Source organism: Ipomoea nil, unplaced genomic scaffold (genome assembly GCF_001879475.1).
Source record: "Ipomoea nil cultivar Tokyo-kokei standard unplaced genomic scaffold, Asagao_1.1 scaffold2805, whole genome shotgun sequence".
NCBI classification, from domain to species: domain Eukaryota; kingdom Viridiplantae; phylum Streptophyta; class Magnoliopsida; order Solanales; family Convolvulaceae; genus Ipomoea; species Ipomoea nil.
The window spans coordinates 3,329,692-3,343,454 of NW_017619233.1; the positions used below are offsets into that span (position 1 = coordinate 3,329,692).

The 13,763-nt window shown below is 34.9% G+C and overlaps 2 protein-coding genes across 3 annotated transcripts; both read right to left on the bottom strand.

Annotated features, from left to right (window-relative positions):
* Positions 1 to 2,079: 2,079 nt before the first annotated feature.
* Positions 2,080 to 3,005, bottom strand: LOC109158180 (mavicyanin). Its single transcript, XM_019306048.1, has 2 exons — positions 2,719 to 3,005; positions 2,080 to 2,623 (listed from the first exon to the last, which is right to left on the bottom strand). The coding sequence occupies exons 1-2, from the start codon at positions 2,885 to 2,887 to the stop codon at positions 2,310 to 2,312; spliced, it is 483 nt and encodes a 160-aa protein (XP_019161593.1). The 5' UTR covers positions 2,888 to 3,005; the 3' UTR covers positions 2,080 to 2,309.
* A 2,298-nt stretch (positions 3,006 to 5,303) lies between these two features.
* On the bottom strand, positions 5,304 to 11,402 carry LOC109158179 (triacylglycerol lipase 2). Of its 2 annotated transcripts, XM_019306046.1 has the most exons (9): positions 11,129 to 11,402; positions 10,903 to 11,016; positions 7,638 to 7,781; positions 7,353 to 7,463; positions 7,105 to 7,248; positions 6,982 to 7,022; positions 6,174 to 6,253; positions 5,988 to 6,083; positions 5,321 to 5,898 (listed from the first exon to the last, which is right to left on the bottom strand). In XM_019306046.1, exons 1-9 carry the CDS (start codon positions 11,294 to 11,296, stop codon positions 5,576 to 5,578), a joined length of 1,221 nt encoding a protein of 406 aa, XP_019161591.1. In that variant the 5' UTR covers positions 11,297 to 11,402; the 3' UTR covers positions 5,321 to 5,575. The 2 variants fall into 2 exon arrangements, with proteins under 2 accessions (XP_019161592.1, XP_019161591.1); XM_019306047.1 differs by lacking the exon at positions 7,353 to 7,463 and having other exon boundaries at positions 5,304 to 5,898.
* Positions 11,403 to 13,763: the final 2,361 nt, after the last annotated feature.

The following is a 13,763-nucleotide window of genomic DNA, read 5'->3' on the forward strand; positions in this document are numbered from 1 at the left end:
GTATTTTGAGTCTTATTAATTTTTGAGAAAAATATTAAAGACTTTATTTTTGTGGGAATACATTCACTAAAGTTTTTGAGTCTTTCATATTTGATAACGTGTCCAACCATTGAAGTATATATTTCCAATAAAATAGTTTTGAAGTTCTTAAATGGAGATTGATTTTGGGGGACTCATGATCTGTCAAAACGGACCAACCTGACCTATTATCGGTTGATGCAAAGCAGGCAAGGTCTAACTTGACCTATTTTAAAATGCAAATTGAGAAAATGGACCCAAACCCATATATTAGCAGGTTGGTAGGCTAAATGGGTCAACCCACCTGTTTAATTTTTTTTAAAATATTTTTTTTATATTACGACATTTATGTAAAGTACAAATGATTTTTTTTTTTTTGGACTACTGATTCTATTGTAATGTAGTATAACTACTTTCTTAACCAAATGAAGCACAAAGAGCCAATATCATCTCCGTGAAGACTCGAACACACAACCTTTCTTATGAGAGTGGAACTTAGGATGTGTTTGGTTCGCACATAGAATGGGTATCAAATACTTGGTAATGGTAATGGATTTTGGTGAAAGTATTTAACATGTTTGGTAGTAGGGTGGAATGAGAATGGTTACTAATAGTAGTGCTTGAGAATGAATAAGGAAATGAAACTCTTATTTTATTTAGGTATGAGTTTTTCAATTCATGGAGTATTCGAAACTCATAGTAGTGTTCTAAAAACCTATCAACCAAACAACAACAATCACTTCCATACTCATTCCTATGAGCAAAACCCACCAACCAAACATACCCTTAGTGCCATTAGACCACTTGATACAAATTGAATCTTTAACCTCATATATAATACAGAGTTGTTGAGCATATAACTATTAATGTGCACGTCACGTCGGATTCCGGTGCAATGGCGCCAATGATGTCCTTCGTGTGGGTAATGGCGCAAGTTTGGGGATTTCTGGTATTGGTCATGCATTATTTCTGTTGGTTTCTAAATCGTTGCGTTTATCTGATATATTACATGTTCCCCAGTTGTCTGTGTCGTTATTATCTGTCAATCGTTTTGCAAGTGGTAATAATTGTTATTTTGAATTTCACCCGTCATTCTTTGTCGTGAAGACTGCAAAACCAAGGCGGTACTCCTTAAAGGATCTAGCTCGGGGGGCCTGTACAATCTGTCTGTTCTGTGGTCTCGTTCCGCGTTTATCACATCCTGCGTGTCTCCTAAAATTTGGTATCAGAGCCAGACCAAAGGTCATGAGTTCGAATCTCAGCGCTACCCATAAGCGACTACGGTCCACGTGTTGCTTGGAACCCACCGCACACGTGAGGGGGTGTGTTGAGTATATAACCATTAATGTGCAATCCAACTATCAGCTTAACCTTTTAGTTGAGATGGAGCACATGCTTCAATTTGAGTAACTGAATTTCTTTCCAATTAAGCAACTTATATTTTTGAAAAAAATCAATAAATAAATGTGCGTGTATATAAGGAATTCCTCCCCGTTAGGGACTTAGGGCTAATAACTAAGCTTCTTGCTTAAAAAAAAAAAAAAAAAAAAAAAAAAAAAAAAAACTAAGCTTCTTGCTCTAACTCCTTGCAATCAATAAGGAATAGCATCTAGAAAGATAAACTCCCTTAGCCGCCTATGTCCCTAAAACAACTATTCATTAGTGTTGAAAAAGACGTTAGACGCCATCTAAATGTTTAATTTTTAATTTTTAATTTTTTTTTGGATTATTCGCCAAAAAAATAAAAAATAAATCGTAGTTTGGCCGCCTAGACGGCCTAGGAGGTCACCTAGGTACCCGGCTAGGGAGGAGGCCCTGATATCAGCATTCCTCGACGTAACCAGATGCAATTTTTGCAACCATGCTATTCATACATCTCTAGGAAGTAATAAACAAAAATCATCAAAGACAAAATCATACATTGCAAGTGATATGAAAGCGAGAAAGATTGCACACTTATTATCTTGTCAAAAGTAGACTATAGATCTCCAATCTAAAGATAATTTACGTTTTTACAATAAAGTGAATAAACTCATCGCTTTATTGCAATAAAAGCTAATATTTTGAAAGTAAAACTTATCAATCAAAAGTTACTCCGGGAGTAAAACACAATTCAACACTTTCAAATCAATAGGAAGCTAGTAGTAAAACCTAACACTTCACCTAAACCTTACCCTTTTTTTTGTTGTCTAAATCCAATCCAATCCATTTTAATTTTCAGATGAGTCGTCTCATAAGTCCCACAAACATAAATTCTTACGAAAATAGAAACATCTATATATGTGATTGTATTAGAAGAGGATGAGTAGTTGGGGCAGCAAGAGTGCAGCAAGGAAAGGTGGCAATAAGAGACGAGGAGGAGCAGAAGAAGTGGAGGCCGGATTGGACGGCGCATTTCCGGTGAGAGTCGTAACCTTCAGCTTCATTCCCTGCTCACAATGGCCGGCGGTGCCGCAAGCGAAGTAGCGGCTGCCGGGCTTGTTTAGCTTCACCACGTCGTTTCCGCCGCTGAAACTGTTCACCGGACTGCTTGTGTCACAGCTCTTGTACGCGCTTTCACTCCCTAATTCCACCACGCTATGCAGTCCCGGATTGTACCTAAATACTACTCGATCCGCCAATCCAACAAAAATAGATCAGATAATAAAGAGATATGGGGAAGCTAAGATAGACGATCGAGGATGATATATATATATATACCTAGTTGATCTCCGACCTTGAATGTGTTGCCAGATGCCCAGGAATCGAAATCTGTGGATTCATCCCAACCTTGGCTGCCACCCACGACGTGCTGTGCTGCCGCCACTTGTTCAATCATCACTGCCCCAATAACAACTACCAACATACATCTGTACAAATTAGCCTCCATATATGATAGTAATTGCTTGATTAATCACTACAGTACACTAGCCACCCTACTTGATCTGCAAGCTCAATAAATGATTTTAAGTTATTATTAAACTCCTCATCAATGATGTCTGATCTGCGTATGTGGTATGTGTATATATATGCATGTTTTCCAAGACGTGGAAATTGATATCTCATCATTTGATAGAAATCTTGGATATTAAGAATGCCCCACAAGCTGTCACTTTTCCAATAATAAATCTCTAGTTGGTGATTTTATGTTTAGAGTTGGTTATGTATAATTCTAAAAAAAAAAAAAAAAAAAAAGAGTTGGTTATGTATAGAAAAATGAAGACAAAAAAATTTGTGAGGCAGTCTTATGGATCTTTTTTTTTTTTTGTAATTGATTGGATTAAGTGTAATACTTTTAGAAAAAAAATGTAATACTTTTACATTTTGATCAAATTTTAAAATATTATATATTTTTTTTCAAAAGTATTACTACTATGTCCAATATAAGTAAAAAAATATTTTATTCTTGATTGGTATTACATTTTCCAATATAAATATTACATTTCCATTTTAACTTAATTTGTCTCACGGATAAGAATCTGTGAGACGCTCTCACAAGAGAATCACTCAAAAATAAAATGACATGAGACCACTTAATTCACATGAGTTTAACTCTAATATCAAATTGAATGATGTTGATAGTTAAATTGCACATTTATGTATTATATTATGGAGTATTATATGCTCAACAGTTAGTAGATTTTTCCTTTTAACTTGTGGTAAGTTTTATAAAATCATGAGCATATAATAAACATAAAAAGTTTTATTGTCACATCAAGAGATGTGATGAGTTTGCATGTCTCATATAAGAAATATGAGTTTGTCTTATATAAGGTATATGAGTGGAGCGGATTGGGTCGGGCTCATGGTATGTACAGAGACAGATGTCTATAAATACATTAGTTGTATCTCTAGGTGATCAGATTATCACCATCACAATTAATAAAAAAAAAAAAAAAAAACATATCTTTACTCGCGTAGACGTAACATATACATTGTTAAACCACGTAAATTTTACCTTTTTTACTTTGTTATTGTTATTGTTTTTGTTCTTGTTAATCTCAACAAGGTAAACATTATGAATTAAATTTAAGATACAGGAACTAACATTTTTTTCCCTCCCTAAAATCATTTTACTTGTCTTTTTAGTTGATAGTGGGATGGATTAATTTATGAGTAATTAATAAATATAAAATGTTTTTAAGGAAGGGAGAGAAAGGAGTTTGTGAGTGAGAATAGAAATTTTTATAAGCATATTTATAATGATGTGGTAAGTGATTATGAAGCTTTTCTGGTTCACCAATTTCAGAAATTTTAATGGAGAGATGATAATTGATTGATTGTTGTTGGACACGTTCAATACAATCCTAGCTTACGTGTTGGTTGATGGATTAGGTAGAAGCCTTGGCTTCGAAACTAAGCTAAGCAGCACAATACCCTTTTTCTTTATTACGGAGTACCATTTTGATGAGCCATCATCAATTTAATTTTATTATTTTTTTAATTTTTAGTTTCTAGATTTAGAATATTAAAAAATTGTCACACACGGCATTCTTGATGTGGTGTGGTGCCCGCTTGCTTATACATATTTGCATGCATAAGTTATCCCCTGTAAATGTAATTCTTTTATTTTTTAAAAATCGAAATGGTACAAATATAGATTTAATAATGCCCTATAGTTTCACCTACTTTTATATCATTCTTTTTCTCTTTAAATTATGATGATTTAAAAAAAAAAAAAATTGTGAACCCTTTTTAAAATTTACATAATTCTTAATTGTGGTTACTTGTTATCATAATTTATTTTATTATTAACTGGATCATTTTCAAGAGGGAGTGTTACAAGTTACAACATGAGAAATTCATGTTCTTGAATTGCCTCTCTAACTTGAGATTAATTAATAGCAAGTATAAGGATATTTTCTTTTATGTTAGTAACTAAATGTTGTCATGTTTTGCAAGAACAAAATTAAGTTGCGGATTGCGAGGAACTATGATTGGGGCTTGAATTGGCCTTTATGTCTTGCTGTCCGTCTAGTGATCTTGCGCTGCGTGTCTAGAAAGATGTGATCGGGGTGCCTAGTGTCTGTGGAGATTGATTGTGTTATTTTGTTAGTCAGGGTTTCACCCTTCCCTTTCCCTAAAATAAATAATGTACTTCCTGTTAACATATTATGTACCTTCAAATTATTTATAGATTAACTAAGAACACATACTCTGAATATCATTTTAGATCAAGATCCATAATGCAAGATCGATCTTGGTAATTTGCCTCTTCCCACGACCATCATACATAAAATTTCATGAGTTTATTTCTTCCTTAATCTCTCCGGGAATAAATCTTTAGCTAAATCATTGGATTAAATTGTCCACTTGCCTAAAAACCCTGCTTCTTTACAAATGTATACAAAATAAAAATAATAACAATAATAATAGTTTCATTTTTATGGATGGTAACTAATAAAAAGGACAAACTAATTGGTGTATATAGTAGCTTCAGCTAGCAAGAATTGAAGCATGTGCTCCATCTCAACTAAAAGCCTAAGCTAATTGTTGGATTGCACATTAATGGTTATATGCTCAACAGCAAGAAGGATGTATTAATAATATGATATGATGTATTAATAATATAATCTCATCAGTGCAGATTTCTGAAAAAGTTGATAATCTGGTTATACACCACATCCTTTGCAGTTATCCCAATGATGAAGTCTGCATGGGCATAATCCTTGATGTACTGAACATGCAGCTTAAGCACATCATGCAACTTCAGATAATCAAGCAGACTCTCCACATCCCTAACGTCCGATAACGCATCCTCCCCTCCATAGCTTATGAACATCGGAATATCACCAGGAATGTTGCTCAGGTTATACCTAGGAGGCCTTGCTTCCCCATAGTGTGCCAGATTGAAGTCGTTATTCCCATAATCGTATTTCGCCAGGATGCCATCACGAACAGCTGCAATTTCAATTCCAAGTTTTTCTTTTTTACTTGCTTTCTGTACATACACCTTAAATGGAAGGAAATCAGGTTTATCTGTCACTTACTCTGGGCCAAATGCACAAGGTTCTTGGTAGATGTTGATTGAGGCTCATACTTCAAGAACAGCTCAACAGTAGAGGAATTAAGACAGCAGTTCTTCCCTAAACTCAGCTCCCCAAATGTTAAAAAAAAGCTGGATTTCATCAAACTATATATATATATATGTTGGATTCAGAAGAGTAGTAATTTACCGGTGAGTGCACTCATCAAGTCGAAGCAGTCTACCCCTGGTTGGGCGCACAGAGCCTTCAGAAACTGGGATACTGGCTCACTGCAGAAGGGTGGTTGGGTGGGAAATTACATTAAGCAATTATGTTTCAGGCTACTTGTTGGGCGGAACGAGGCCAGTGAAGAACCAAGTCCAGCACCAGTTGGCTAAGAGATTGTTGGGCGGAGGAGGGTGGTCGGGTGGGAAATTACATTAAGCAATCATGTTTCAGATTACTTGTTGGGCGGAGGCCAGTGAAAGACCAAGTCTAGCACCAGTTGGCTAAGAGATTGCTAGGCGGAGGCAGGCCTGAAGGACCAAGTCCAGCACCCGTTGGCTAAGAGATTGCTAGGCGAAGGCAGGCCTGAAGGACCAAGTCCAGCACCAGTTGGCTAAGAGATTGTTGGGCGGAGGCAGGCCTGAAGGACCAAGTCCAGCACCTTGCCTCTTGAAAATGTAGCGGTATATAGAAATAAAGTTGTGCCTTCGCTACTAGCTATAGCTTTTGGCCTAATGGTAAGCGCTTGATTCTAACAGATGGTATCAAAGTCAAGTCACGGGTTCGACAGTTAAGGCTGCCAGGGGATAAAGTTGTGCTTTCACTACTAACTCTAGCTTTTGGCAAAGTGGTATCAGAGCTAGGTCACGGGTTCAACAGTTAAAGCTACTAATAGATAAAATTGCGTCTTTGATACTAATTACAGCTAATAGCTTTTGGTGTAGTGGTAAGCGTCTGATTCTAACGCTACTATACTAGCGATTATTCTGGATGTCGGGAAATTCGAACTTACCCTTTAGGATTAAATTCTGCAAGTCCAAAGATTGTAGTGATCTGCAGATATAAACATATATTGTCAGATGCTGCAATGCCTACAGTTCTTTCTGTAGATATACACAAAGATAGCTGTACTCACCTCACCCACAAAAGCTCTGGCAGCCATGAGGCCAAGCCCAGTGGTCATATGGCTCAAGTAAGCAATTGGGCTTAGCAAAACTGCAGACTTTACCTTGTCTACTAGCCTGCCTTCTGAGAAGGATGCCAAAGCCATCAATGTCCCCTGAAAATTATTTGTTTTTTAACTCATCTTTTGTTTTCTTTTGAGGGGCAAAATCATACACTTTTAACATGTTATTCTGCAGAATTGAAACTTTAAAAATTTACCATTGAATGGCCAATGTAATGAACTTTTTGACCAGTTGTTCTAAACACAAGATCTACAACAGCTGGCAAGTCATGAACCACCAAATCATCCCATGTCCAGTTCCAGTAATCCTATAATAATCCCAAATCCATAAATGTCCATTCATGTTGGTTTACTAGATACTGTTGTTGAGTATATAACCATTAATGTGCAATCTAACTATCAGTTTAGGCTTTTAGTTGAGATGGAACACATGCTTCAATTACTATCAGCTACTGAAACAAACCATTCTTCCATGTACTTACAGGGTCAGTATTAGCATCAAGGGTCACATGTCTTCTGCTGTATCGGGTCCCTCTGATGTTCGAAATCCACACATCAAACCCGCTATCTGCCAGGATCATCGCCAGTGATTGTTCCGGTGAGTTCAACAGCCACGTCGTTCCATCCTGCAGTACGTACAACAGAGGTTATAATTAAGTTTGCACTTACACAATTTGCAACTAAGAAAACCGGTTTAGAAATGAGACTCAGAAACAGCAAATGCTGCAGCCTGCTCTGACTCGTTGGCTCAAATTGTTGAACATATAATATATATAAACATAAATGTGCAATTCAACTATCATCTTAGTCTTTTAATTGTGATGCAACACATGCTTCAATTTAAATTTTTCCCAGACAAACAAGAAACGTGGCAATCTGTATGAAAGTTCCTTCAGAATGGGGAATTGGAAACATTTCAACAACTCAAGTAACCGCACCGGAAGTATACATGATATACATCATCTTCCATCCAAACTTTAATTTATCGCGGAAAGAATAGATGCTTACTCCAAGTCTTGATCAGGATTAAGCACTTACCATAGCACCAAAAGCTATAACTCACAGCGAAGACGCAATTTTATTTCTTTATATTGTTATATTTTTCAGAGGCAAAATGCTAGACTTGACCTTTTCAGATCTTCGTCAAACTATTCGATGTCATATTTAATTTTTTCTTTTAAAAAAAAAGCACCAACAGCAGGTCACAGGTGGAGAAGAGTAGTTATTTATATAATTAACACTTAACATTGTTCATGTGTTAGTCAAATGAAATTTACCTAAATAATCATGACCCGTGACGATTGAATAACCGTAATTTGCGATGTAAAGGAAATGATAATAGCACTTTTATGAACATTTGGCATTTTTTTGAATTCATAATTTATTTTAACTAATAAGTTGTTGACTTATACGGTACATCAAAAAATTCAAATAAAATCTTATTTTGAAAATATTTTTTCATAACCTTTCAAAAAAATAAGCTCTAAATTTTTTTTATTATTTTACTATTATCCTGTTACGGATTATTTTACACCATTTATCTTACATCCATTACATGAAAAGTCTGATAGACTCCAATTGTCACACAAATTTTTATTGAGATATTCTCAATATTTTAAAAAAAAATGAAAATTGACGTTAACAAATAATTATAGTCAAGTGGTTGTATATATTATTTTTCTAGGCTTTTCCTAAGTATTATATTAAGGGAAAATGGCACTTTTTCCCCCTATGTTATATACTTATAGCACTTTTTCCCCCTCAATTATTTAAGTGGCTCTTTTTCCCCCTGAAATGTTAAATGGACATATTTACCCTTAAAATAAATATTTCATTTATTTTTATTCTCCAATAAATTATTACTATAATTTGGTTCAAACCAGATACTATGGTAACCAAACCAAAATATTCCAATTACAATTTATAATCAAAACGCGATATTTAGAGTTTATTAAAATCGCGAACTGGAATGGCCGGTTCATGTTCCAAACTGAAAAAATAAAATACATTTATTGTTGAATTTAAACTATTTTAAAATAAAAAATAAAATTTTAAAATAAAGACGGTTCAAAATCGCGAACGGGATCCGGAACCGCCGGTTCATGATCCAGTTTTTTTTTTTATTCTTAAATTTAATAAATTGAAATCCAAATATTGGGTTCTAAATCTGAATCATAACTGAAAACTTTTAATTCGATTGCTATAGTGTCTGGTTCAGTTCGAACCGAACCGTGGTAATCGCTACATATACGCAATAATTTGTTGGAGAAGTAAAATAAATAAAATGTTTACTTTAAGGGTAGAAATGTCAATTTAATATATTAGGGGAGAAAACCACCACTTTTAAAATAATTGAGGGGGCTAATGTGCTTACATAAATAATTGAGGGGGAAAAAGTGCTATAAGTATATAACATAGGGGGAAAAAGTGCCATTTTCCCTTATATTAATCAATATAGATACTTTTTGTGTCAACTATAATCATGCACACTATACACATTTCACTAGGTATTATAATGATAAATATTAAGAGTATTTTGGAACAACTTCAATCAAGCTGATCAAATTGTTGACTTGATAATTACAAGGTTTCAAGTTTGACTTCTCATGAAGGGGGCCTATTAGCCTTGATTTCAGTCCGTCAACTATAGACAACCTATGTTGATTTATCTTTTTTTACGATCTTTGCCGACTAAAGTGTCAAGACGTGATTTACCCAATGCACACTACTATTAGATAGTGACTGCTATTTTTCTCTCCTCACTAAAAAAAAAAATTAAAATATTAAGTGTATTTAACTCAAATGACATACCTAATATAAAAATTCTCTACTTTGCATTGTTATGATAATCGAATAATCATACCACCAAAAAAAATAATCGAATAATCATGATGCCTTATTTTTGTCTAGTGCATGTCAAATCGGCGGTCTGTTTTCACACTACTTTAATTCTAATGGCAAAAATTTATTCAAGACTATCTTACCGATCTTTATTGATGAGCCAGATTAGATTAAGATTAAATGTATGGAGTAATACTTAACTACACTAGTAAATGTAATACTAAATCATAAATAAAATGTTTATAGTACTTATATAAAAAAATGTAACACATTTACATTTTGATGTAAAAATATTACTTCTTTGAAAAGCACTATATTTTCCCTTAAGTACAGAAACTTTATTTCTAATGAGTATTATATTTGCACATTCTTATTCAAAAATAAAATAAAATATTTGCACATTCACACGATTCGACCTGATCTGTCTGAATTTGTAAAATGATTTCAGACAAGTGTGACTAATTTTAATTGCCAATTCCCTATGACAAATTACACCATAGACTAAGGTCTACTTTGTATTGTAAATCATTATAAAAAAATTATGTCTAAAGTTAATATATTATATGCTTACATGAACATAATACGTTGATTATAAACACATAATTTTTAGACTAAAATTGACTATGGTCCATTTTATAATAATTGACCTCCTAGTCTCCTACTCTCAACTCTCAACACGCCGTATCTTCCAACGGGACCGAATCTTTTGAACCACAAAAATGCGGGCGTGATCCGTGAATCGTGATGCCTCGAAACAGCGATAATTGAACATTTTATTTTCAATTAAAAATTGTTTTATTAGAGAAATCGCTCTTACCGCACGCAATCTTGTCGTTAAATTTATGTTGGTTAAAGAACACGGGCACTCACTCTCCCACAAAAAAGCTTGAAAGTGATTCCACTTACCACAAGAACACCATGTTGCAACAAGACAGGCGGTGGTCGGAGTGTCCTGCCGCCGCCGTTGCGGCCTTGAGGTATTCGTTGCACGCTCAAGATATACCCATCATCCGTGGTGGCCTGATCAACGATTCACGTTGCACCGCGTACTAATCAGCAATATTCTCAAGAAATCAATCCCCCAATTAACTAGAAAAGCAATAAATAAATGCAGTAAATGTTGAATCTCTACCTCGTACTCCTCGCATTTGTAACCGTGTACTGAAACCACAGTGCCACACATGCCCGGTTCGGGTTGGGCGATTAGACTGGACGGGACTCGACTGGACCCCATTGCTGGCCCGACAAGCAGCAAGAATACAGGCAGTGAGCCCAAAACAGCAACACTCAAAGCAGCCATTGAAGTTCTTCAATTCTTCCAAGGCGAAGGGTGGGTATATGTAGAATTGAATAGAGAGGAGAAGAAGGGGAAAGGAGAGTGGGAAAAGGAATGGAATGGGTATAGCTTTTTTACTTTTCGCGCTTTTTTGTCTTCAATCAACAAAGGGATATAGGGAGATAGGGAAGGGTAACAAGCTTGGACCCCACCTTTGCAACTTAAGCCTCCCTTCGAATCATATTTGATAGTGAATAGTGATGACAATTTTTTTTTTTTTTATATTTTGAAATACCCTAATTCTTTACAAGGTAGTATTTGTCTATATTCAGAGTTCGAACCTATGATTACTCATTTGAAATAATAATCAGGATGTCATCACACTACATGGTAGTTGGCGATGTCACTTATTTAAAATTATTATTATTCTAAATCAAATTCAATTTAGTACATTGATTGAAAAAAGAATAATATTATATTCACATGTCAAGACTCTTGAAATATAATAATTGAGTTACAAAATAAAACAAAGGAACAATTCCAATCCAAGACTCCAAGAGGCCCAACCTAGCTACATGACTAATACCTCAACCTCCTCTCACAACAAGATTGAGCTTATTGCTACCGGGGCCACTAATGTATGTATAGAGAGTACGAGAGTAGTATGGCCTTGTTTGGTAAAATGGCTGTTAGTTGATAGCTGTTTGTTGTTAGCTGATTGTGTTAATTAGATGATATAAATAGTTGATAACATTAGCTGATTGTAGAAAAGTGTTTGGTAAATTAGTTGTTAGCTGATAGCTGTTTGGTATAATTTCTTTTTTCAAAAAGCTAATTGAAAAAGTTGCTAGGAGTAGTTTTTTTTAATTTTAGCCTTTTGGAGTTGCAAAAAACTAATTAACCAAACATTTATATTGATATTTTAACTAAATTAAACAATTAATAGTGGTCAAATAAGCCAAAATTGACCTATAGGCCAATTTTTTACCAAACAGGGCCTATAATTCCCAAAGAGTGGAATACAAAAGTGACATATAGTAAGCTGGTTAATCACAAAACATGTCTTTTGCTGGAATCTAGTTCTATCAAATTGGTTTTAAAATTGCACAAGAACAACCAAGCAACAAGTGATGATCATGACAAATAACAAGCAATATGCAAAAGAAGAGATCATTTGGACTAGGCCAACCCTTCTATAAATGCTAGGAGTGTCTTAGGATTAACGAACCGCCCTGCTAAGATAGATCCAGTCAAGAACTTTACTATTTCATTTCACGGTATGGAAGATTTCACACACTCCATTATATTTCTAACACATTCTCAGCTTAACCCCACTTGATGTAGTGTCTCCGCAATTAACTCCCGTCTCTCAAGAAAGCCAATCATACGCACATTAAAGATTTAATTTACATTTGGTTATATGCGACAAATCACTACGCTAAGTTCGGGAAAATGATTATTACATTTGCACATACGGGTAATGGATTGGTCTTGTTGTCAACAATCTCAGCTACTTTGGAAAACAAATTTGTTGGAGAGTGTGAATGGCGATGGAGAATTTTTGGCTGAGAGCCTGAGACGGTTGCAGTTTGAAGTTTGAAGTTTGAACTGGCCTGACCGCATTTTACCATAGGTGCCCTCATCTCACCCATTATATTCAAAGGTATGGCCACTAGTGTCCAATTTTATTTATTTTGTTTGTTTTATTTTTCTGCATTGGCGTGCGAACTGCGAACGGTGCGGTGCTATCAATTATTATATAGCTTGAGTAATGTATTCTATAAAGAGTAAATTACCGATTTGGTCCCTCGACTATGAGAATTTCACCAATTTGGTCATCGACTATCAAAATTACTCAATTTGGTCCTCGATTATGACATTTTTACCCGTTTGGTCCTAAAGTCAAACCAGTGTGATTAAGACAATAAATTTGAGGATATTTTTGTAATTGCACATTATGTCATTTTTCGGCTGTCCAAGTTTATCACACGCTTTGCCTTCAGACAAACAAAAAATTTCATAGTGTAAGCAAAAAACCCTAATCGCACAATCCAGTCAAAATTTTGAATAATGAGTTGAGAAATCACCTGGAGTGCTTCAACATCTTAATCCGCTACACTGGAGAAATGATAAATGAGACTTTGACCACTGTGTAGCGGATTTAGATATTGAAGCATTCCAGATGATTTCTCAACTCATTATTCAAAATTTCGACTGGATTGTGCGATTAGGGTTTTTGTTTACACTAAGAAGTTTTTTGTATGTCTGAAGGCAAAGGAAGGCAAAGTGTGGGATAAACTTGGATAGCCGAAAAAAGACATAATGTTCAATTACAAAAATATCCTCAAATTTATTGCCTTAATCACACTGGTTTGACTTTAAGACCAAATCAGGTAAAAATGTTATAGTCGAGGACCAAATCAGGTAAAAATTTCATAGTCGAGGACCAAATTGAGTAATTTTGATAGTCGAGGATCAAATTAGTGAAATC